General features: G+C 38.2%; 2 protein-coding genes across 8 annotated transcripts in view; one reads left to right on the forward strand and one right to left on the reverse strand.

Annotated features, from left to right (window-relative positions):
* snrkb (SNF related kinase b) overlaps positions 1-13,225 on the forward strand; it is a 31,696-nt gene extending 18,471 nt beyond the window's left edge. The window contains exons 3-6 of the mRNA XM_052122752.1: positions 3,580-3,721; positions 8,467-8,679; positions 8,767-8,883; positions 9,471-13,225. Of these exons, the coding sequence (XP_051978712.1) occupies positions 3,580-3,721; positions 8,467-8,679; positions 8,767-8,883; positions 9,471-10,656 (1,658 nt within the window). The 3' untranslated portion in view covers positions 10,657-13,225. The remainder of the gene's footprint in view (positions 1-3,579; positions 3,722-8,466; positions 8,680-8,766; positions 8,884-9,470) is intronic.
* A 47-nt stretch (positions 13,226-13,272) lies between these two features.
* Positions 13,273-25,424, reverse strand: LOC127640306 (anoctamin-10-like). 7 transcript variants are annotated; one of them, XM_052122757.1, is made up of 16 exons: positions 25,306-25,424; positions 25,166-25,221; positions 25,006-25,066; positions 24,260-24,436; positions 22,742-22,950; positions 22,363-22,536; positions 21,808-21,948; positions 20,485-20,604; positions 16,853-17,491; positions 16,540-16,595; positions 16,304-16,378; positions 16,051-16,215; positions 15,500-15,691; positions 15,229-15,366; positions 14,931-15,047; positions 13,273-14,087 (listed from the first exon to the last, which is right to left on the reverse strand). In XM_052122757.1, the coding sequence occupies exons 5-16, from the start codon at positions 22,941-22,943 to the stop codon at positions 14,034-14,036; spliced, it is 2,073 nt and encodes a 690-aa protein (XP_051978717.1). In that variant the 5' UTR covers positions 22,944-22,950; positions 24,260-24,436; positions 25,006-25,066; positions 25,166-25,221; positions 25,306-25,424; the 3' UTR covers positions 13,273-14,033. The 7 variants fall into 7 exon arrangements, with proteins under 7 accessions (XP_051978717.1, XP_051978720.1, XP_051978719.1 ...); XM_052122760.1 differs by lacking the exon at positions 25,006-25,066; XM_052122759.1 differs by lacking the exon at positions 24,260-24,436.
* Positions 25,425-25,808: the final 384 nt, after the last annotated feature.

Consider the following 25,808-nt stretch of genomic DNA (forward strand, 5'->3'; position numbering starts at 1 on the left):
CAAGATTGTAACATTTTAAAGAAAACATTCCAAAGATTCTAATGATTATAAAATTCCAAAGATTCTATTTTCTAAATACTCCAGAGATTCAAAACAATCAAAAGACACTAAAGACTAGACATTCTAAAGATTTTTAAATATTCTAAAATCCTAAAGGTTCTAAAGACACTAAAGAGTCAAAGATATCTAAGATTCTAAAGATTTATATTTTTAAGAATAGATTCTGAGGTTCTAAACGGAACCCGATGCACTCTCTGTCATGCACCACTGTCACATTTTGTGTACATTTTGATTTTAAAGATTCCAAAGATATTAAAAATTATAATCTTCTTAAGTTTCTATGATTTCTAATGATTATAACATTCCAAAGATTCAAGGATTACAAAGACTGTAAAAATGATAAAACATGTCTGAATATTTGAAGATTCTAAGAATTTGAATTTGTTTATAAGATTTTTTTTTAAATTCTAAAGATTCTAAAAACACTGAAGAGTCTAAGATTATAAAGATACTAAAGATTAAAATGTGTAAGAATCTAAAGATTCTGAGTTTTTAATGATTCTAAAACATGACCTGAGACGTTCTCTTTCACTTTTGTCACATTATGTAACCTCAAAATTTACCCACACTCATAACCATACACCGCTCTTTGTTAGCCTCCATTGTGATCTATTTTGTGTTAACTTGTCACCTGGCACACATACAAAGACCCATCCACCACTGTGCTTGAGTCAGCGCTCACGCTGGCCTCTTTAGTCTTCAGTATTGTAAGTGAGCTGTCACACTGACCCTGCATCAGCATATTGAGCCACAGAGAGAATGATTATGAAGTACAGATAAAGGGGAACTCCTCTTTAAGAGTGAGCGGATATCTACAGCACTTTATAGACAAACACCATCTGTCGGGATAATTTTAAAAACCAAGAGGGAGGGATTATTTCAAGACATGCATGATTGAGACATCGATGGTAAAAGAAAAAGAAAAACTTTTGGATGGATGGGAAAAGAAAGCAAGCTGGAACAAGAACATGACAAGAATAAACTCATGATACATTTTGCCAACTATACAAACATGCATATGTAGATTGTGGCAGATGTTTCCAAAATGCAGACAGTTAGTGACAGTTTGTTACAGTTAGGAGCTGTTAAGATGGTATACATTCTTGCATTCAAAAACAGATAGATGGAACACAACACAATACAGGAATCACATTTTTCAAAATTCCTCGTGGTGGAATAGTGACTCGCCTCAATCTGGGAGGAGGGTGAATCTCAGTTGCTTCCACGTCTAAGACGTCAGTCCGCGCATCTTATCACATGGCTTGTTGAGAATGTTACCACGGAGACCTAGCGCATGTGGAGAGGTGTCACACTATTTTCCGTGGCGTCCATGCACAACTCACCAAGAGCCACCGAGAGCGAGAACCACATTATAATGACCACGACGAGGTTAACCCAACGTAACTCTACCCACCCTAGCAACCAGGCCAATTGGATGTTGGGAAGCCTGACTGGCCCCCTTTAAATCGGAATCTTAAAAATGCAGTGCTCATAGCGCAAGACTCTGAAAAACTGCAATAGCCAAAGACGTCCATCTGGGACATGTACATAGACAAACACTATAAAAGTAAGCCCTAGAGAAATCCTTTAGCATTTAGCTAAGGAAACAAGTTGAATGTTTGAAACTTTTAAGTTCCAATCACAGAGTTCTGGAATTTTGAAATTGTGTTTTTCATGGAAAAGTCAAAGAAATTAAAATATTGAAAGTCAACATTTTGTAGTTAATAAACATTGTACATAGATCCTTGACTAGCTAGACTTTGCTCTTGTGTGGAGTAAAATTTGCAAGCCATAAGCATCACTGACCTTTCGCCCGGAAAGATCATGGAAATGTAGTGGGAGTCCTGTAATTAGAACATTAATGTACAAGGGCACATTAGTGATGGTTCATGGATCACCTCTTGAATGGGTTACCAGCCCAAAGTTTTCAACCACTGTGTTTGTTTCCTCCAGAACAGATATCAGGATTATAATATACAAATTCTTTATTCAGCTGTGGCGCTTTTGTCTTTGTGCAAATCTTTTTATTGTATCCAGCTTCACCCCAGTGATGCTTCATTTGTAAATGAAATAGTGTAATGAGTTAGACTCCTGGGTGTACTGAAAGGTACAATTGTATCAGTGGCCTGTGCCTTTCAATAGATGTTATGTAACTTGCTGCACGATATTTAGCACATGTGAGTTTGTCTATCTGTCTCTGTATTCTCACCAGGAACAGAGAGTACAGAGAGCAGAAGAGGGGACTTATTGTTAGCATTGGGACAATGCTGTCTCTCAAAGGACTGTCTCTGACACTGTTCTTCTGCTCTGGTTCACAGAGTATTTGCTCTTTCACACAGAATTCATCCGCACACACACACATTGAGAATATGTCAGATCTCAACCTGTTGCTTACACATAAAGCTGTAGAGGCTTGCGCAGGCATTAAAGCTGAAGTGTGTCATTTGTGTTAAAATACTTTCTCCTGTCCTAGTTTAATATGCACAGAGCAATTTTAATGTATTCTATCAATACATTGCTCTCTTTGTTTGAGCATCCTTACCAATCTGATACAACAGCATTGGCTCAGTTAATGGCAAGACTATCTCTTTGTATGGCCAGTTGCAGATGGGAATGTGTCTAGAAGACCTGTTTAAAAAATGTATTAATTTTGCAATTCTGTTTGGTGACGTTACTAGCACAGACTTCACCTTTATGTTAAAACCTAAATCAGGGCAGTAAATGAGACTATGTGACCCTGTCCAACCTGGATACTACCAAATATTAAGACCGACACTGACTCAAACCTTTTCATATTATTTTTATAATAATAGTTATGTATTTTTCAGTATTTAGAAACCCAAACCTTGCACAAAAAACTGACCCAAACCCAGTTTTGACTCAGATACTCAATAGGTTATCCAAGAACAAGTGGGTTGTGTGTTAAAATCCCAATGGTATGATGTAGAAATATCAGGGGATCAAATGTTCCCAATTATCCTGACCACAGATGGAGTTGTGTACCCTCCAAAAAAGAATCCAAAAATAGCCTACATCTGGCATATTTAACTGCCAGTCAGGTTCCCACACTAGACCAAATGCATAAGAAAATTCTCAGCAATATTTCCTATTTTAAAGAAATCCTGATAAATAAATCAGGGTTGAGACCTCTCACACATATGAGAACGGATTATTTTTCACACACTCTGAAACTGTGAACTGTGAAGAGAGGAAGCCCGTATTTTTGGAAAGTTGCTGTGGAAAAGTACGTCACCAAAACAAATATGCTCCTTGTGGGACCAACACCCTCTCTCGCTTTCTCTTTTTTTACTTGTGACCTGTTCACTGTGTTATGGTTTCATGATGTTCTGAAGGATGCCTGCAAATAGCTAATTGACCCACAGTTGAATGGGGAAACATTTTCAAAAACGTTTCAATGAGACAAGCATCTGTATCCTGTCTGTCTCTCTCTCTCTCTCTGATACTGTACACCATATATGTACATATATAAGCCTAATTGTTTAAACTTCTTTTTTTCAGATGTTTGGTCACTGGGTGTGATCCTCTATATGCTGGTCTGTGGATACCCACCCTTTCAAGAGGCCAATGACAGTGAGACCCTCATCATGATCATGGACTGTCGTTACACTGTACCTGACCATGTCTCTCCAGAATGCAAAGAGTATGTATATCATATGTATTTTGATTTCCCTCAGGCACACATGACCATATGTACAGGAATATTTAATTTAATGAGTCCCGGATTTATTTCATAAGGTTGTAACTTATTGTGTGTTTGTACTAAAGGGGTCATGACATGAAGAATACAATTTTCCTTGATCTTTTGACATATAAGAGGACATTGTACTATAAAAACATACTGTAAGTTTCAGAGCTCAAAACTCTCAAAGCTCAAAATGAGCATTTGTTGAAACCAAGCTGCCAAAACAACTCGTTCTCTACTTCCTCCATTGTGATGTCATACTGGGGTAGACATTTCCATCTGACTGCCTCCACAACAGCACATCAATGCCTACTTTACCTTATCACTTCCATAGGCCCTCCAAGTAGAGATGAGCAGTGAGATGGCAAGAAGAGTGCAGGTCATTCAAGAACAGAGAGCCAATCATAACAGTGGGTGCTTACTGTCAAGTCTTAAAGGGATAGTTCACCCAAAAATGAAATTATCTTGTTATTTACTCACCCTCATGATATCCCAGGTGTGTATGACTTTCTTTCGACACCAGAACACATTTGAAGAAAAATATCTTAGCTCAGTTGGTCCTTAAAATGCAAGTGAATGGAGATTTCTATTTTGAAGCTCCTAAAATCACAGACAGTCAGCATAAACGTCATCCATACACAATGAGGCATAACTAAATACATGTAACGGGATTACGTATTTAAAATACAAAATATAACTAACTGTATTCCACTACAGTTATAATTTAAATCATTGGTATTTAGAATATAGTTACATTCTAAAAGTATTTTGATTACTGAAGAGATTACTTTGCATTTTATTGTCATTTGTTTCATTTAATATTTAGTCCTTTCAGATGAAAAACATTTATACAAATAAATGATGTGATCCAAAGTGCATTTGAACAGCGGTGAAACACTTTCTTATAATGTGTACATTATACATGTGTACATGAATAACATTCATATGAGCAGACAGAGAAGTACGTTTGAAGTACGTTTGGAGCAGAATAAATAGAAATAAACCTTGTAGGTAAATTGTCAGCTTTACGCTAAGCTAAAATGCTATTTCTATCCATTTTACATGCACATGATACCAGGCACGATCATATTTTTTATCAAGAAAATTCACATTGGATCATAATTTTTGTAACACGAATGGCAACACGAATATGTCACACTAGAAACCGTTTGGACTCCACACTCTCGTGAAGCTTGCCGGAAGTACTTTCCTCGCACCGAAAGGGATTGTATCACTTTAGAAGACATTATTTTAACCACTGGAGTCATATTGATGACATCTACGCTGACTGTCGATTTTTGGAGCTTCAAAAGAGAATTTTAAAGACCTACTGAGCTACTAAGATACTTTTCTGTCCAATGTGTTCTGGTGAAGAAAGAAATTAATACACACCGGGGATATCATGAAGGTGAATAAATAATGATATTTTGGGTGAACTATCCCTTTAAATGTGAAGCAGCACCAAAACCAAGCGTTTCTGACAGGGTCAAAATGAGGTTGGAAAATTATCATGTTTTACAAATATATATTTTATTTGTGCAAAAAAAATTATAAAAACTTTACAAATATCATAAGTGAACCCCAAGTAACATTAAAATAATAAAAGGATTTCATGAAAAAAAGGAGAAAAAAAACATGAGTTTCAAGAGAAAGCTGTTTACATTTGATTTAATATTGACCTTAAGACATGCCAGTCTATTGCACTCTGTAGCATCTCAAAAACAAACACAAAGACAATGCTAAGCTTCATTTAATAAACCAAATAGCTTTCATCTGTGTTTGATATAATCGCAAGTCATTTTTCTAGGACCAAATTAGCAATTTAGCATGATTACTCAAGGATAAGGTGTTGGAGTGATGGCTGCTGGAAATGGGGCCTGTCTAGATTTGATAAAAAATTACTTGGATATATATACTGTATATAGTGTGTATGGAATATGATATTAAAACCTAAAAAAACAGTATTTGTTAGCTAACCTTAGACTAACATTATGTAACCAGTATTACACTCCAGAGGTGTTTTTATTGTTAGATGTTGTGTATTAAGATTTTGTTCTTTCTATGCTGGCACTGTTGAGTTTACTATTTCTTATGACCAAAATTACCAAACCACAAGAACATGATGCTGACAATACCCTGTTCCACAAAGATTTTCCATGCTGACAGATCACACACCATGTTCGTAAGAATTCTACTCTTGTCAGGCTTGCTCAACACGCTTGAGTAAATAAACTGTGCTTTTAAGATTGTACAGTTGACAACGACATGCCATCAGAACATAGTGTTTCTGTGGTTTATTTTCTAAGAACTGCCAGGATGGAGTCTCTCAAATGCCTCTCTAAACCACTCCCTCGGTTTGTACCACTTTCTTGCCAAACTTCATACATATGTGTGTAGACAGAAGCCCATCTGAACATAATGTACTCTTTCTGTTTACACCTGCTTGTGCCAGCCAATCACATTTACATTTATGCATGTGGCAGACGCTTTTATCCAAAGCGACTTACAGAGCAATTATTACAGGGACAATCCCCCCAGAGCAACCTGGAGTTAAGTGCCTTGCTCAAGGACACAATGGTGGTGGCCATGGGGTTAGAACCAGCAACCATCTGATTAACAGGTGATTAACAGCCCTGTGCTTTAGCCACTACGCCACCACCACTCCATCACAGGGTGTGGCTCTCTGAGTGAAAACTAAGGAAGCCAATCAGGCAAAGGTTATCAAAGGTCCGTTTTATAAGCAAGTTATGACACAAATGCTAGAATTGACATCCTCATGCCAGGTGGTTTGACAGATATTGTGGGTAACTGGTCAAAACACCTCCTTCACTTTGATTCATTCCACCTGGATTTTGTCTGTAAGTGCTTGACTTCTCCTAACGTTAGGTATTGGTCCATGTTTGAATTATGGTATTTAACATTTATTACCTTCATACTGTAGCTGACCTCAATGCCATTTTAATTGCTTGAAACATCTACTTACAGTAGCACTGAAGTATCATAACTGAATATTAACTATTCTCTTGGACCCCAAACATAAAACAGAAGATTTCTGTAGAGCACTATAGTGACCAGATTTTATACAAGGCTGTCTTTTGTCAGAGTGAAGTTATGTTTAAGTGGGTTTACACCAGGCTAATTGTGGTTAGAATATCAAGGATGAGTTTAGGTCTGAATAGGTCAATTGTGTAAGTGTACAAGTGTGTACAGAATTAGACATCTGTGATTGGCCGCACAGCCAAAAATAGTGACTGGATCACATGATAACCACCACAATCAAAAGGCTCTATTTAATGGGAAGAGTTTTTTTCTGTGGAGTAGAACGCTTGTGTCTTCAGGCAGACTTTTCATCTGTAGCTTTTTTTTTTTTTAACTACTTTTTATGGCTATTTAAGGTCTTTAGGTTAAACAAACTGAGAAGCTTTAATGATGTTCCAGGGCAATGGAGCATATGGGATTATACACACACATACCCACAATGGTTGGGCCAAAATATGTATTTAAGAATTGGCTTCCTTTCAGTTCATGAGATGTAATTTGAATAGAATTGTCCACATTCTATTGGATGTTAAATTGGAATAATGGGAAGAAGAATTTACTGAATTGCAATTTAAGAAATTCATCATAGTCACACTTACAAGAAAAATATGTAACCTAAAATTATGCATATGGTGAATTAATTAGATGTATTTCTTTAAGTTTAATACTGTCAACGCAACTATCAAAACAGATTATATTTGTCATCACCAATTTCAGTCACATTGTTTACAAATAACTTTAGAAATGCTAGGAAGTGTTTTTCCACAATGGTCCATAAAATTCGTTAATTGATTAAATATAATACATTTAAAATGATTACTACTGTAATCTAATATTTATGGTAAAACTTCAAATGTTGTACCTGATAACATGTTTGTGAGTAATTCAAACTGAAAAATTAAATGTATTAATTTAAACTACACTTTCAGCCTCTAGATTTCATTCCATTTTATTTCTAAACTTCCTTCAATTTAAATTTGAATTACAATTCTGCATTCTGTTTCTACCTCAATTCAATTTAATTTTAATTTAAAATATTTTCTCAGTTCAATTCTGAATGGCACACAACCCTGATACACACGCAGACAAACTGTCAACGACTTAAAAACACACTCAGAAAGTGGAAATATCTCCCTCTGCTGGCAACCCACATGAAATGTGTGCCGCTAAAGCACACGTGCTAGTGCTGCAGTGATATAAAACACTTGAGTAAACAAGCTAGATGCAGTACTTTCTCACATACACACAAGCTTGGATAGTAAGAGTTCCGACCAATTACATCTTTTTTTCGTTTGCCTCATTGAAGCACTTCTCTGCAGGTGCTCATAAATATTAATCAGCAGAAAGATGAGCACTTCCACTTCACTCTGTATCCTCTGACAGCAACATGCGCCTATGCAATAATCGGCTGTCAGACAGGCAGAATATTTATTAGACTGCTCGAAAAATAGGAATGTATGAAAATTGCAAGTAGAGTGAGACAGATATGAAGTGAGGTGGAAAGCAAGAGTGATGAAGGGTGATAAAATCAAGCCTATTTGAGAAGATGGCATTTTTTTCTTTAGAAAGTCAAGTCTGATGTTTTCGTTCTGCTCTGGTAGAAAGGAATAACAATTTCTCATCACGTTCTTTTATATTTTCCCTTTCCTTTTTCTGTCTTTCAGTTTGATTTCCCGTATGCTACAAAGGGACCCTGCTAAGCGGGCATCTCTCACTGAGATAGAGGGTCACACTTGGCTGCAGGGTGTTGACCCATCGCCCGCCGGGTGCACAGCTGCCCCTCTTACCTCTCACCGCAGTTTGTTGCCTGAGGAGCATGAGTTCATACTGCAGGCCATGGCCAGTGGCAACATTGCTGATCGAGATGTCATCCAGGAGTGAGTGCCTCTTTACACAGAATAATTTGGTCTCTCCTTAGATGCTCTTTTCAAATTAACACAAATACATGTTTGTGTTTGTTTTAGAGCACTGGAAGCAGACAGATATAACCACATCACAGCCACTTACTTCTTGCTGGGGGAGCGACTCCTCAGAGAAAAACAGGAACAGACCAGTATCACTCCTGAACAAAGACATGCACAGTAAGTTCTTGTGATCTGTATAGATGTTTTTTCTTTTACCAGACCAGAATTAAGTACTAGTTTATACTTGTTTTGTGCTGGTCTAGCTGATGAACCAACTGTTTAACCTTGTTGGAGGCTAGCATCCCATACTGGAAACCAATATCAAGAACACAACATGCAGTATGCTACAAGATATGTTGGTCTTTTCAGCAGGGACTTCCTCATTTTTAATGTGCCATCTATTTGATTTCTATTTTTCGTCTGATAATTTTGTATCTTCTTGTTCATCCAGAAAATTATATCTCTAACAAGTCAAAATTTTTCTTAAGGAAAGTAATAGCATACTGAAAGTAATCTGAGCTGAGAACGTCTAATGTTTTAAATGTCTTCAAGTCCCCATTGAGCAGTTTAATTGAAAAATATGATTGAAAATCATGCCTTAAAATTGTTAAAATCAAGCTATGTGCAATTCATGTCATTTATTGAGTAAACTGAGTGCATTGGTTGGTAGGCCATGTTTAAAACTAAAGAATATTGATTGAACTGTAAGATTGCAAGGAGTGGCTTAGACATTTTAATAAACACTGTTACTGGTTCCTCTACAGGAGGCCCATGTCTGAACCACTGGACTTGGTGAGCCAAGCACCCCAGGCTGATACAATAAGAGGGGCCCATCTGGGTCCATTGGCACCCCTCAGTGCTATGTCCTCTAGTTACGCCCGAAGGGGTGTGAGTGAGTCCGGGGACCTGCTGGCTCCCAAACCTAACCGTCATGATAACTCCTTCAGTGACTTTTGTAGCACAGCTCCTTGCTTGAATCTCAGCTTGCGCCCTCTACCTCCAGACCAACCTAATGTCAAGAGCCTTGGATCCTTACAGCAGATCTGTGAGGAAGAAGAGGATGATGAGGATGAGAAGGAGCAGAACAGGGACGAGGCAAAACTTAAGGTGGTACCCAGTATTCCAGGTCCACTTCCGTCAACAGATCTCTCTTTGAAACCTTCTAGAACATCTTCGCAATCAGAGACTCTGTGTGAAACAGGGAAGCCAAAAAGTAAGGTGATGGGAAACTGTGAAATACTGGCCGAGGAAGAGGAACTTGAAGAAGGGGTGGAGGGTACAGAAAAGGAGGTGAAGCTTTTCGATTCAGAGTCTAACTTTGCTGCAGTCACTGTGGAACATCAAGAGGAGAAGCCTCCAAAGACTGAAACCGATGTGGAAAAGATCAACCATACTAAGCAACCAAGTAGAACAAGGGACAAGAGTGTTTTCACCCAACCGAGCATGTCTTTAGATGAGCATGATGGACAACAGATTCAAGGTCCAAATATCGATGGACCTCCTCCAGCTCCCAGACTGGATGTTGTTCAGTGCTGCTGGGGACAGCGGGAACCTTCAAAGGACACAATAGAAAACAACAATAACACCTTGGCCAAATCCAGGCTTCTTGAGGTTGGGGTAGTGTCAACTCCTTGCAGTTCCCCAAGGTCCCTACCTAGGAATCACTGTGTAGATCTGGGTCCAGATGGGGTGGAGATGCGTAAGACGGGGGGTGAAGTTGAGAAACCAGAAGAAGCCCAGCCCAAACCCCAGAAAAGTCTTAACAGCCCGAGGGACACAAGCACTGACCCTGCTATCCGAGCCGACCCCAGCAAGGTCAAGAACGTGAACTTCCGGGAACGTCTACTACAGTTCCCACTCTGCGAAAAAGCCTTGTCCTTCAACATCCAGCCCACTTCTAAAGAGAAGCTCCTTCCGTTTGCACAGTACAACTGCTGTCACGTGTTGTAGAGAGGAATGCAAAGAAAGAATGAACTGGCATCACTGGCAGTGTGACTTGCAACTTAATTTATTTGACTTGTTAGCGTGAACCCCATTAAAGCCCTCTACAACTGTCCAGAGTTGTAGACACTAAAAGATGAAGAGTGTGATCGCACCTCATTCTGTAACCTCAGAGATGCTTTGCCTCACAATCTACTTCTTATACATCTCTATTTTCTTTCCGTAACCAGAATTCCTTGCCGCTTTCCTGTAAGGCCAAAGTATACTTTGGTTTTCTGCATGCGCTACATCTCGCACAGTGTGCATGATGCAAATTCCATCTTTTGCACTGAACGTGCACACTGTCCAAGTGTAGCCAAGGTTTTTTAGGCAAGCAGACAGTCTTCCTCTGTGCATCATCGGTACATGTGCCTTGTGTTGACTGTTCTAAAGAGTATCACAAAGAAGTCGTAGTGTGCATGGTGCAAATGTCAAAAGAGGATTAATTGAAAGGCTAGAGCATTCAACCATTTGTGAGACGTAGCAGCATGCAGAAAAACTATTTGTACCCTAGCTTTTAGACATGCTGTGTATATGAACACCTGTATCTACTGACACTGCTCACTATATACTCTGCCATCTCAGAGACATTTCTTAGAACTAGAGTATGTCTTGCCAGCATAGGAGCTTTAATTCAATAGCTAGTCATTTTGCACTGTAATTGCTTCACCACATTAGTGTACTATCCAATTTTTATAAGTGATGATGCATCATCGAACAAGGGGCTTTGAAGACCACGCTTCACAGTGAAACTTAACAAGCCAGATTTGGCTACAAGAAGAGCAAGTGTGATGACATAGCCATCTAGTTGTTGACAATAATGGAATCAGTTTCATCTTGTTGATTTGTTTACATTTTCAGGGGGCTGTGAAGCAAGGTTCTTTTTGGCACTCACTCAATTTTTATAGAAGTTGCATGGCCGTGGGACTGAATGTCCTGCACCATGGCCTTGTGTGGATGTGTTTGTTAGTTAGCAGTTTACCCTCAGGCTGTGGCACAGCAAGCAGAACAGTTGGCCACATTGATACAGCGAACAGTGACAGTTTGAGAGCATGCTTAATCAGAACAGCTTATCTTAGCATCCGCATCTAGCTGAGGGTTGACCAGGGAAAGATGTTGAGTACATCTGCGATATATTTTCAAAAAAATAAAAAGAGGGCTTGAACAGAGATTATTCTGAGATTATTGCGAGAGACATTTCATGAAAAGGACATATTATTACACAACAATGTAAGACAGGTCTTCCTGGAGCTATATTTTGGAGTTTGTTTTAAAACTGCAAATTCTTGGAAATAGTATGAATCTTTTATCAAGTGTTATCAAGAGTTTGTAGAAAACATGGTGAAACAAACATCTTTTGTTACATGACATATGTGAGGGAGATTAATTACATAACATTTGAACTTCTATTTTTGTTTAATCATCTGCCTCTGTGCACATATAACATTTGTTGTAATGGGATAAGCTCATATCCAGTCATCTACAGTGTGTATTTTTTCCTTTGAACTTGTGCTGTTGGTTTGTATTTTAGCCCTCACTTAGCATACATGCTAAACAACCATTTCAACCCTTCTACTTTAGGTATTATCAAATGAAGGCAGTGACTTTTTTGACACTAGTGTCATTAAAGTGAAATATGGAAAGGGTCTACAGTATATATAAATGTCCTATACTTTGTGTCATAGCTGTTGTAAATACTTTTGAGGAGTATGCTAACTTGATGCTAATAGCATAGCTGAGCCTAGCTTAAAACTTACTTTAAGAAAATCCAAATGTTGCTACGGCACGACTGAAGCTAATGGTTACCATTGTCTTACCTCTAAATAGCCTAAACACATCACATAAACATTTATATAGCAGATTTTACTGTAATAAATGATACTTTGGTACTCCAAAGGACGTTGAAGCTATATCACACTATATATAGTGCACCAAAGTCATCAGTTTGTGAAATACTTTTGTCACATAGTCAGTGTATGTGCAGATGTCTTGCATTTTTCTTCTGTTCAATATCTCGGACCACAGATAAGCTTGACCAAAAGCACAAAAACAGATTTAATGAAATGTAAAGGTGCTTTGGGAAGAGATTTCTGACAAATTTCACATCATTTTTTCAGGTTACAAATAAAATAATAATTCTGCCACTAGTACACACCAATTATAATATCTAGTCACAAAAGCTGAGGATCTAGAATCAGGTTTCTCCATTCCTGTTGTTGTCACTCTTAACAGAAAATACTGATCTAGGAACAGCAATTCTGACAAGAAATAATTAGTGAGCCCTATGGAACAATCAGATGTAAAAAGTTGACATGCACTGTGTTATCATAAAAAAAAATTATTGTATGCATTTTGTTTATCGTTTGACATGAGTCTCCATACTTTCCAAGCAGCTGTAATCGCTTCATTGCGATAGTCAGATTTGGCTTTGTCTATAGTCCCATTTACCCTTACTAAAACAATGACTGTGTCTCAATGAGATTAATTTATTTTTATATTTATTTATTAAAACTGATTAAACTGTCATTTGTGTCTTTGTCTTTTATTTCTCTAAAAAGAAAGAGACTTTTAAAGTGATATTTAACTCTAACTGGTATTTATTAGTGCACAAATCCACAGTGAATCCATCTTGGTTACAATATAATTTTTATGCATTTAACTTTATGCCTTTCTGTTGTGGTCTCCGTCTAGAGCCATTCAATGCTCTAGATAGCATTGGATGTTTATTTATTTCAAGGGCACTTACATCAGTTTTTTTTATACCATCAAAATCAGTTGCAAGCACATGAAGCACATGGTCAGTTATGAAATGAAAAAATGCAACCAAATAAAAGTAAAATACATTCATCACAATATTTTAAAACAAAAAAATGCAAACATATCAACAGTAACATAAAAAATAAATAAAAACAATATATTATATACCACATTGTTGTCAAGATAAACAACACATAAATACAGCACTGTATGTGTCCCTGTTTGCATAAGTCATAATTTAACACATTACTTCACCTCTGCTTTATAATAGATTTTAGCAGGGCCGTAACATAGACACTGAGGGGGACACATCACCCTCAACATTCAGATTAGTGGTTTAATAATAGGTGTTTTTCAATGATTGATTGTTTCATTACATTTGGTTCCTCAAGGGTGCCACTGATATAGACGAATATTAAGGTTGGGTCCAATACCTTGTTGTGTAAACTGTAAAAGCCGTCTTTGGTAAACTAGACCATATGGTACATTAACAAGCAAATTATACAGTGGCTCATTGATATGGTTTTACAGTCATGCAACAAAGCATCTACCTGTCTTCCCGCCTCTTTGGCAATGGTTTTTGGTCGGTCTTAAATTTTGGCCTTTCGAGGTAGTTTATCACCCACCTGCAATTGCTTAACTTTCTGTAAAAAAAAAAAAAAAAAAAAAGGAAATAACTTTTATAATATTTCTGGTTATATAAACAGTCCATACATAAGACATACAAATGACAGTTAAAATAATGTTGTTATTCGTTGCACAAGGCATAAGAAACAGGATTAAACCTCATCATAAAGCAATAAAGATACATAACATTGGCTGTAAATACACCCTACATAAACACAGAGCACCGTAGCCATGGAGACTTCTCATGAAGGGCTGTCAACATTTGCATGTTATTACTGGCCAGTATTATGATTATTACCTTTGCTAACTAACAGCTAAAACTAGCTTAACATCATAATGTTTCAGCTAGCTTACAGCTACAATTGTTTTCTCAACTTTGCACATAAAGTGGCCCCAAAAATTCTGTGGACAGTTTAGCCAAACTTAAAGGAATATTCATGGTTCAATACAAGTTATCCCACAAATGCTGTTAATTGAGCTTAACTTGTATTCAACCCAGAATATTCCTTTAAAAATATATGAATGCCATTGCATTTGAATAATTAAACATCAAACCAAGTGGCATTTATTTTAAAGATTGCAAATGCACAATTATCATGCAGAACTAACAAAAAATGGAACTGACATCAAATTCATACATCCATTAAAAATCACCTTGACAACTAGTTATTGCAGTTAAAAATGAAAGTCATTAAAGGAAGACTAGTTATGAGAAAAGGTCTAGCATTTATTTGCCACTTGGTGTGATATTGTGTGTACAATGCAAAGGAAATCATATTTTAAGTGTGAAATAAATGTCCAAATGTACTGTATTCATTTATATTATTACTGTAATTAAAGTAAGTTAAAGTGACTGTAACCTGTTTTTTGAGTGCTTGCATAGAGTGATACTCGATCTGGTCTCTCTTGATCCGGACCCAATCTGGTTCATCAGGGATCATGAATGCCAGAATCATCTTCACCGCAAGCAGAACGTGCTAGAGGACCAAACCAACGAAAAACAATAAAACCACACCACTCGGTCACAAAGAAACTTGTGCAAATAGAGGTAATAGCAGATAAGTATGGCACTCATTCAATAATATATATAATAATATGTTTATCTCATGTTTTTTATATTCAGTTAGCTTTTTCAAGGCACTTAAATTCATCTCTTACCTCCACAATGACGGCAATGACAAGAACTTTGCCACTGCTGTAGCCAGCTTCCTGTGTGAGCACTTTCACATGAGGTGACAGATGCAAGAGCCAGCAGTTTGACATGACTGATATGATACTCAAAACCTCAAACGCTGGCTGTGAAAAAGACAAACAAGCTATTTTAAACTGAAAAAATGTCACATTGTGTAGGACCTTTTAAGAGATGGCAGTAATGCAAAAACACTGAAAGGGAAAGGGAAAATATTGTATATACGCAACCATTTCTGACCTGCCACACACCCATGTTGGCCACAGGGGCAGAAAAGGGCTTGTTGAAAAGCTTGCAGAGCTTGTAAGCATCTGTACGGATCTCTGTGAGGTTGTTGAGCAGTAACAGAGGAGCAGTGAGTGGATAAACGCAGGAGAATAGACTCAAGTAGCCAAACTGAACTAGGAGCTCAATGTATTCAGCAAACAAGCCCTAGAAGAGAGACAAGTAGCAAAGAATAAAAAAATCGAAATGTAAAGACTGCATGACATCTACTCTATATTCTAGAGAACTTCTAAAGCAGACAAAATAAATTTTTAGCAGATATACACATTTTACACTCTTTCTCTTTCCAGAAAATCTTGCAATCATGGGTGTGTCCAAATCTTTGTCCCATAAAATGCTTTCTGGAATGAAAATGCCCATCCCTCTAATACCAACTACCTTGAACTAGCAATAGCATGTAGCAAATAATGGTTCACGGCTGTGACATTTAATTCATTGTTCAATTCTTCAATCAAATACAGAACATACTCAAGCTGCTTTCGGTAGCTGAAGTGATCAGTACTCACTGGGAAAGCCGGAAGACTCCCCTGAGCCTGGAGATGGTCCACCTCTGGATCGTCTTCCTTCAGGTTCCTTTCTGAAGACGTGTAGAAACGGTCCACTAGGAAAGGAACCACCACTTCAGTGAACTGACCCAACACCTGCGTTACTATCAGTAGAGAGGACAACCGCTGTAGATGAAATCAAGGATATAGTGTTATATAGACATACATCTGGATAGATTATATACAATAAACGAGCTTCAGGGGATGTTCTCACCTTTTGCAGAAGAGGAAGGTCCTCCTTGAAGAAAGCGATGTGGAAAAGCACCGCAAAGTTGTTAAAAAAGGTGAACTGAATGAGAGAAAAGAGAAACCCATTAGGATTGAATGTGCACCCGAGATCTTAAATGCTACAGCTATGCAGTGTGTGCTAACTGGTTCTTTTACATCTCAGATATGGAGGGAAAGAAAGAATGCAGGACAGGTAGAAATGGATAGAACAATGAAAGTTACCACGAGAACTTTAGTAGTATGATGATAGTCAAAGGATGATTCCTCTCTATGATTTTCTGAAAAGAGAGAAATTATGTAATTTTTCAGATATTATTTTTAACTAATTTCAGTATTGTTCCTTGGGACTATGAAAGAGGAAAGCCATATGCTGTGTTTTTTGCATGTCATTAATTAGCAGTGACAGACCAGAACATCAGGCAGGCAGAATACTGTATCAGATTATATTTTTGCACATATAATATAATATAATATAATATAATATAATATAATATAATATAATATAATATAATATAATGCCTTTACTTTATCTTACCTGATTCTGTTAGCTGCAGGGCCACATTGCGATATATGTTCCCCAGCACATTGGTGTAGACTATATGGGCAATGGAGGGTAGGTATAACAAGGCAGCTGTGAAGTACGAGCCAGATCCCTTGTGCCAGTTCGAAATGTGATGCTCAAAAAAGTAGAATCCGGCCATCCCCATCACCACCAGGCCCAAAAACACCCCAACCACAGGCACTGAGACCAGTCCTATCATAAGCTTCCTCTTCCAATCGGGAAACAGCGGCTCCAGTTTGCCCGTAACAGGATTGGTGCCGAGTTCTCCATGGAAACCTGGCCGGGGTTCTTGAAATTGTTCGGCTAAATTAAAAGTGCCCCAGCGATAGGATAAGGCAGCGCTTCGCCTCTTCCAAAGCTCAATGAAGACGGTGGACCAGAGCATGCTGAAGACTGCCTGCACCATGTAGGAACTGACAGAAGGCTGGTCATCATCTCCCTTTAACAGTGCAGGCTCACTGTCTGATTTATTTGCACTTGAGAAGTTTGCACTGGGAAGGAAAAAAGTGATGAACAGGCCCAGGATGGCTGGAGGAAACAATGACAAAGTGTAGAAGTCCAGGAAGCTGAAATAATAGGCTATAGTGCCCCCAAAATAAGCGTGGATTGCATCTGTAGAGAGAATAAATAAACTTAGTCATTTGAAGAATTGCTATCAGCAGCTAATATTTCTCATACATTGATTTGATCAAAACCTTTACCTTAAGTATTAAACTTAAGTACGTAACATATCCAGAATTGCTTGTGCTTCAGATATGAATGATACTTCAAATTGTGTGGCTTTTTAAAGGGATAGTTCACCCACAAATTTAAATTCTCTCATCATTTACTCACCCTCATGAAATCCAAGATGTGTATGACTTTCTTTCTTCTCCAGAACACAAATTAAGGTATTTGGAAGAATATTTCAGCTCTATACAATCAGTCCATACAATGCAAAAGAATGGGTGCAAAAATGTTGATGCTTCAAAAAGCACACTAAGGCAGCATAAAAGTAATTCATATGACTCCAGTGTTTTAATCAAAATTTTCAAAAGTGATATGATAGGTGTTAGTGAGAAACAGATAAATATTTAAGTTACTTTTTTGCTTGAAATTCTTCTCTCTGACCAGTGGGGGGCGATATGCACGAAGAGTGTAAATCACCAAAAACATAAGAAAAAGACTGTAAAATGTATCTGTGCCTCACCTACACTAATCATATCACCTCTGAAGACATTGATTTAACCACTGGAGTCTTGTGGATTACTTTTATGCTGATTCATGTGATTTTTGGAGCTTCAAAATGTTGGGACTCATTGACTTGCATTGTGTGTACCAAAAGAGTTGAGTTCAGCATTTGAAAGAAAGTCATACATATCTGGGATGGTATTAGGGTGAGTAAATGATGAGAGCATTTCATTTTTGGGTGAACTATTCCTTTAAGAAGAGGTTTGCTATTACTTGTCTAAGCCATCAGGGAAGCACTTTATTTACAGTAATGTTTCACATTTACATACTATATAATTACAACAACTACCGTAATTACTAGGTACTAACTTTAAATCTAACCCTAACCCTAACCTTAATCCATATAAAGTACATGTAGTTAAATACACTGTAAGTATACAGAAAATACATGTACTGTAAAATAAAGTGCAACTACCATCAGACTTAATAACATTGGCGGAAAATACCACAGACTTACATTTTGGGGCTTTTGCTTCTTGTTATTTAAAATACAGTATATAGCACAAAGTGACTGGAAATTATTTGTAAGGAGGTTGGAAATGTTGCATGCTGGATTCAAACCTGTATCACCCACATGAGCAAATGTGTTAATCACTGCGCAATGGCTCTAACAGGAAGTATGGTAAAATGTAAACCTGTGAAACTTTTGTCTGTCATACAGATTCACATAGAAGTGATACATAGTCAAATAATGTGTTCACGCAATATTTCATTACTGGGGTATTTGGCAGCGTTATGTCACACTAAAATGGTTTTTTGAGTTGAACCAACAGAGTGTCACGGTTTTGTGTCGTCCGCACCATGTTTCGTGTTGTCCGCACCATGTTTCGTGTCATCTGCACCATGTTGCGTGTCGTCTGCACGCTTCCTGGGACTTCTACGCAATCGCTTCCCTCGGCTCCGCCTCCTGAGTCTCCCTCGGCTCCGCCTCCTGAGCCTCCCTCGGCTCTGCCTCCTGAGCCCCCCACGGCCCTGCCTACGCCTCCTTCGGCACCGCCTCCCAAGTCTTCTACGGCTCCGCCTCCGAAGTCCTCCTTGGCTCCGCCTCACACGGCTCCGCCAGCCTCTGTCCTGCGGCCACCTCCCAGGTCTCCTGTACCAGCCCCTGTCCAGAGGCCAGCTCCCAGGCCACCCAAACCAGCTCCTGCCCCATGGCCCGCTCCCAGACCTCCTAATCTGGTGCTCGCCTCGTGGCCAGCTCCCGAGCCCCCCAGGCCTATCCCCACATTGTGGCCGCCTTCCAGGCCTCCTGAATCTGCCCCTGCCCGGTTTACGCCCCCCAGGCCACCGGACCCGGTCCCCTTCGAATAGACTGCTTGCCTGCCCTCTCGGCCTCCCAGGTCTGCCTGTCTACCCTCTCGACCTCCCTGGTCTGCCTGCCTCCCGTGGACTGCCTAATTGCCCCCTTGGCCTGTCTCAGCACCCCTTGCACCCCCCGTGAACTGTCTTTGTGCCCCTTGTTCTCCCCCTGGTCTGTCTGTTTTCCCCCCAGTCTACCCCCTCTCTCCTGGGTTCTTCATTCCTTTTTATTGTGTCTTTTTTTCCTTTTAAGACCGTCTGGAACCGGTCCTTTTGAGGGGGGATTATGTCACGGTTTTGTGTCGTCCGCACCATGTTTCGTGTCATCTGCACCATGTTGCGTGTCGTCTGCACCGTGTTTTCGGTTTTGCCGATCACGTTCCATGTCACGTTCCCTTGTTGTCCGCCCCATGTTTTCCGTTTTGCCGATCTCGCTCCCTGTCATGTCTTCCTTGTTGTCCGCCCGTGTTTCACTGTCTTTGTGAAAACTACACTTCCCTTCTTCCCGTCGTTTCCGGCCCTGTCAGTGTGTTATTGTCCGCACCTGTCTGTCATTTTGTCATTACCGTGTCTCTTTATTTAAACCCCGCTGTTTTCCCTTCCCGTTGTCGTGCGTTGACGTTTTCTATTCGTCGCCCATGTCTGTGCTCGTTACCCTCGCTTTTGTTCTTTATTCATGTTTCTCCACCTTAGTTTGCTTTTTTTCCCATCATGGACCTTTGATTTGTTCCTGTGTTTGTTTATTTTGTCAATGCCTTAATAAAACTGCGTTTGGATCTGATCCACCTGTCTGCCTGCTCCTGCTTACCACACTAACGTTATATAAAGCATTTATGCTTAATAAAGCATTTTCTAAATGCTTTTTAGCAAAATAAAGCATTTTCTAAATTGTAAAAATACACACAAAAAAAAATCTTATAGGGTTAGGGGTAGGGTTTAGGCTAAGGTTTACCTCTATAGTAATTCTAATTAGCGTCACATACAGTAAATACAATAGAAATATATTTATACTTATATCTGTTATATATATATATATATATATATATATATATTAATGTAAGTGTGTTTGTTTACACCTAAAGGCTGCCCCCACAGGCTCTTCTGAGAGTACCACTGTTCACCCAGAGCTTTCAGCGTCTTCTGGTCATGTAGAGGAGTGATGTTGCGGATCACACCTGTCTTTTCCAGCTTCTGTACTGCAGCACAGAGAGAAAGTGAAAGAGAGATGGAAAGAATGTTACTATATTAGGTTTTCTTTGGAGGAGGGGGTATACCAAAGGGCATCAATGCTGCATGCAGTGACTAAGCTCAGAAAGAGAGGAGAGCAGAGATGTTCACAGAGAAACATGCTATGTTCAGAGTGTAATACCACCGTATAGTTTACTGCATACTGCTTACTGTGCAGTATATACTGTATACTGCATGCTATTTACAACAATTATAAGTGAAACAGTATGCAGTTCGCAGCGATGAATATTTTAAACAGTAGGATGCAACACTGTTGTCAAATGGCCTCACTATGTTGCACATTTATTTCAGTGAAAGGCATTCAGTCAGGCTAAATGCTGCATATTAAATATGCTGTTTATAATTTTTTTGTCATTTAAATAATATGAGTAGAAAGGCAGTATTCTAATCCAAACATTGCCAGTAATCTTTTTAGAATTGTTTTAAATTTTGTATTTTATGTCAAATTTAGTATAAAACAAATCTTACGTTTCTGAAGTTCCATCAAATAATGAGTCAAGAAGATAGTGCACCCAAAAATAAAAATATCTTATGATGAGATCAACTTTGGCAGCATAAAAGTAATCCATACAACTCCAGTGGTTTAATCCATGTCTTCAGAAGCATTATGATATGTGTGTGTGAGAAACACATCAATATTTAAGACCTTTTTTAATATAAATTCTCCTCCCTGACCAGTAGGTGGTGATATGCATGAAGAACATGAATCACCAAAAACAAAAGTAGAAGAATGTGAAAGTGAAAGTGTAGATTTATAGTAAAAAATGACTTAAATATTGATCTGTTTCTCACCCACACTTATACTATTTCTTCGGAAGACATGGATTTAACCACTGGAGTTGTAAGGATTATTTTATGCAGCCTTTATATGCTTTTTGGGCCTTCAATGTTCTGGTCACCATTCACTTGAATGGACCTACAGTACAGAACAGAGATATCTTTCTAAAAATGTTTGTTTTGAATTCTGTAGAAAAATGTCATGCACATCTGGGATAGCATGAGGGTCAGTAAATGATGAAAGAATTTTCATTTTTGGCTGATCTATCCCTTTAAAAAATGTATACTACAATTGCAAGAACAGTAGGCATACATTGGTTGTGCACCATTCTGAACATAGGCCTATCCATTTACACATGTACACAAAAACTTACAGAGACCCTCTCTGGCTTTCAACTTCCCTTTGAGTGCTGGGATCCCTGGGATACGTTGGTCCTCCAAAGCTCTCATTGAATCCAATTCATATTTCACAATGTACTGCCTCTCTGCCAGTGTCAGGAAATGCTGCACGTCATCTGCAGAGACAACACAGCCTGTAATAATACTTCAACAAAAACAGTAATGATTTATTTACTGTGTTGTTCATTGTACCCCGCAGATCAGAAACACCTTGTTCTCACAAATACAGAGATGTTGGAGTAAATGGATACACATATAATTTTTCTCCAGTGTGTACCAGACTGTGGATGCATCCCAATTTACATACTATCCATCCAACCTTTATTTATGGAAAAATTATGCAATGAAAGTAAATCGTGACTAAGACTAACAACCTAACATCCCCTTCTGTGTTCTATGCAAGATAGAATGTCATATAGTTTTGGAACAACATGACAGTGAGTGAATGATGACAGAATTTTTATTTTTGGTTGTTCTATTAAGTCTATTTTTACATTCATCAAATTCTATGTGTACCCTTGTGTCCTTACCAATGTTGCAAAAGTTGTCACGGTCCTCAGAGGAAAAGGCTGTCATTTCCCCATCCTGGTAGGGTTTACAGAGGCCCAGGTCCTCAGTAACCATGAAAAGGGTGCAGCGAGGGGCAGCCACAACTATCATGTCTCCTTTCATGTCTTCCCCTGGGTGAACTAACAGTTGAGCCCCTAAACAACAGGAGTGGACAGATGGAAAGTATTTTTAAAAGCAGTAATTTTACAGCATGACACTTTCAGTTGGAGCAATTTCACTTAAAGGGGTCATGACATGTGGGTTTAATATACTGTATAGCACCCAGAATAATTTTTATAACATTTTACAAGCTTACAATGTGAGAATTTTAATTTAATCAAACTCCAAAGGTTGTCTCACCTCCAGCCTTCACTGGTGCAGATATCATTGACATGATCCACTGTTTGGTAATTGGCTGGACATTCTCATCCAGTTGGATCAAAACCAAAGGCTCTATGTGGCTAGAAATACAGCAGGGGCAATTGACCAGAGACCAGGAGATGGGACCCGTCACTTTAGTCTGGGTTGAAGACCCCTCCTGAGGCTTCTTCTGGGACGTCATGGTGTCCCTGCATAGCACAAGAGACCAATCTGAGCATGCATATTCCTGTTTTTGTTTTTTGTTTTTAAAGGTGACATGTCTAATTTTACAAGCATTACCAGAAGGAATTGCAAAAAAATATTATTATTATTTTCAAACAGGTTTCCCAAACACTCCCACCATCTGCCTTTGGTCAGAAAACTGCCATTGTCCTGCTTCAAACTCTGGGCATTGGTTGAGACAATGTTAAAAATAAAAAGAACAATGCACAAACTTATATGATGGTTTGATATGAATAGGCCAATATGTGTGGTAACTTGGATAGAGGATAAACAGGCTAATCATTTAGCTTGCTAATTGTAAGCTAACTGAAACAACAAAGAATGTTTAATTTGACCTTTTGTTGCTTTGGTATCATATTATATCATTTTAAAGGTAGGCCTACCAATTGATCAAATCTATGATTTAGGATTTCTATCAATATTTTGTAATAAATATACAGTTTGTAGTAGCTTGCTAACTGCTAACCAAAAACACGTTTTAATTTGACCATTTGGTATCATAATTTAAAAGATATCAATTGATGTATTTCGATGGTTTAGACCAAACAGATCATTTCTACCAATATTTTGTCATGAATATGTGTAGTAACTTGCATAGAGAAAGCTATCATAACAGGCTAATAACATGCTAACGGTAAGCTAACAGAAAACACAAAGAACGTTTTGATTTGACCATTTATTGCTTTGTTATCATGTTGCATCAATTTAAAGGCACCAATTGATGTATTTCAAGGGTTAAGACTGCATATAATTAAGCTGTAGTTTAGGATTTCTAACAATATTTTGTCATAAATATACAGTATGTTGTATGCAGCTATGGTGTCCCTGCATAGCACAAGTGACAAATCTGAGTGTGTATATTCCTGTTTTATTTTGTTTTTTAAAGGTGAAGTGTCTAATTCCTGTGCCACTAACAACAACATAAGGAATTGCAAAAAATAATGACTATTTTCAAACAGGTTTGAACACTACCCCTGTCTGTCATAGGTCAGAAAACTGCCATCGTCCTGCTCCAAACTCTGGCTATTGGTTTTGACAATTAAAAAATAAAAAAGAACAACGTTTTGATAGCACCATGGAGATAGTGTTTAAACTTGTCAGGGAAATCAACCTATGAATGGCTTAATAATATCGGAAGATTATGCTGTGAGAGAATAAAGAATTTTACTTTGCTCTTCATTGTACTATATATTTCATAATAGTGTCTGAAAAACTGACAGAGATTTACATTTACATTTATGCATTTGGCAGACGCTTTTATCCAAAGCGACTTACAGTGCACTTATTACAAGGAAAATCCCCGGAGCAACCTGGAGTTAAGTGCCTTGCTCAAGGACACAATGATGGTGGCTGTGGGGATCGAACCAGCAATCTTCTGATTACCAGTTATGTGCTTTAGTCCACTACGCCACCACCACCTGATCAGAGATCAGTTCAAAACTGAGTCGAAAACTGGTATTGAACAGGGAAATAAAGAGGTTTATGGCACAAAGATACAGTACATCTACAGTTCATTCAAACCACTTCCAGTACATGCAAACACTCATAATAATCTCACGTGACTTTAGATATCAGATGTCTCGCTTAGTACTGGCAATATGACTTTAGATATCAGATGTCTCGCTTAGTACTGGCAATAAATAAGCCTATGCTAAACAGTTTTTCCACACAAATGTTGCTCATAAACATGATGCAGTAAAGTAAATATAGTAATATGAGCAAGTGTACACTGGGATCACTTAAAGAGTTCCCCAAAAATGAAAATTCTGTCATCATTTACTCACCCATTTGTTATTCCAAACCCATATTATATATATATATTTTTTTATCAAACACAAAAGACAGTCTCCTTTACCTTTCACTTCCATTGCATCTTTTTTCCATGTGAAAGTCATATGGGTTTTAGACGATATGAAGGTGAGTAAATGATATCATACCAAAGTCATTTTAGGTGAACTATTCCTTTAAGGACTAAACAAAGCACCAAGTGCACTCAAAAAGTGGCCATGTCTGCTGTTTACCGCAATTTTTGACAATGCACAATGGTTAAACTTGTAAGTCCAACTCAGGAGGAGAGTGAAACTGAAAATTAAACAAGAAGAGAACCAGATAAATGGCAAGGAAGAGTACGTCACAAAAACATATATAGGAAGGAAATGGAAAGATATGAATCTTAGCTACCTGTCAATACCATGGACCCTCTTTCTTCTGTTGATGTTCACACCCCCTCCAATGTGCTGACAGAAACAAAATATAAAGTGTGAAAACTCACAAACAGACTGCACTCCACACTGCGAGAATGGGCTGTTCACTACACTCACCGTTTCAGAGCCAATACTGAGTTTGTAAGCATAAGCTGGTTTACTGTAAGAAGGCAGGAATGCAGATAAACGTCTTTCCTCCCAGCATTCAGGGTGTGGAGGGACATTTTATTTTTTTTCTGATAGTGAATACTGCTCTGCAGTCTGTGCACATCTGGGTCCTACTGCCTGTCAGATATGTAGGATACTGTAGGATACTTTCTAACTAAAAGATACCAAATGAAATATAATCAAGACTTATAATGCACAACGCATTAACAGCAACTATGAGCATGTGCAACAGGTTTTAAGGAGTAACATTTAGTTTTTCCACTATATAATCAACTGATTTAATTCATTTTCTCTCTTAGGTAAATACTTGAGACCTAATAACCCATTAGTAACATTGTAATAAAATGTTACTTCACAAATTGTTATTACTCTACTTTGCCATGCAAGGGGAAAATGCAGAAACTACATGTTCTGTCAAAATGGAGTTAAGTTGGATCTCTTGGACTATGATC

This window comes from Xyrauchen texanus, chromosome 49 (genome assembly GCF_025860055.1).
Source record: "Xyrauchen texanus isolate HMW12.3.18 chromosome 49, RBS_HiC_50CHRs, whole genome shotgun sequence".
In the NCBI taxonomy this organism is placed as follows: Eukaryota; Metazoa; Chordata; class Actinopteri; order Cypriniformes; family Catostomidae; genus Xyrauchen; species Xyrauchen texanus.

Bases quoted from the DNA above. Each gene is read 5' to 3' on its own strand.
- LOC127640306 (XM_052122754.1), bottom strand. From the start codon at position 22,943: ATGACGTCCCAGAAGAAGCCTCAGGAGGGGTCTTCAACCCAGACTAAA. The intron at 17,492-20,484 runs GTGTAAACAAAC...TTCTCTCTACAG, and splicing joins CCTGTGGGGGCAGCCTTTAG to ATGCAATCCACGCTTATTTT. The intron at 14,088-14,930 runs GTTACAGTCACT...TTTTTTTTACAG, and splicing joins TGCAAGCACTCAAAAAACAG to AAAGTTAAGCAATTGCAGGT.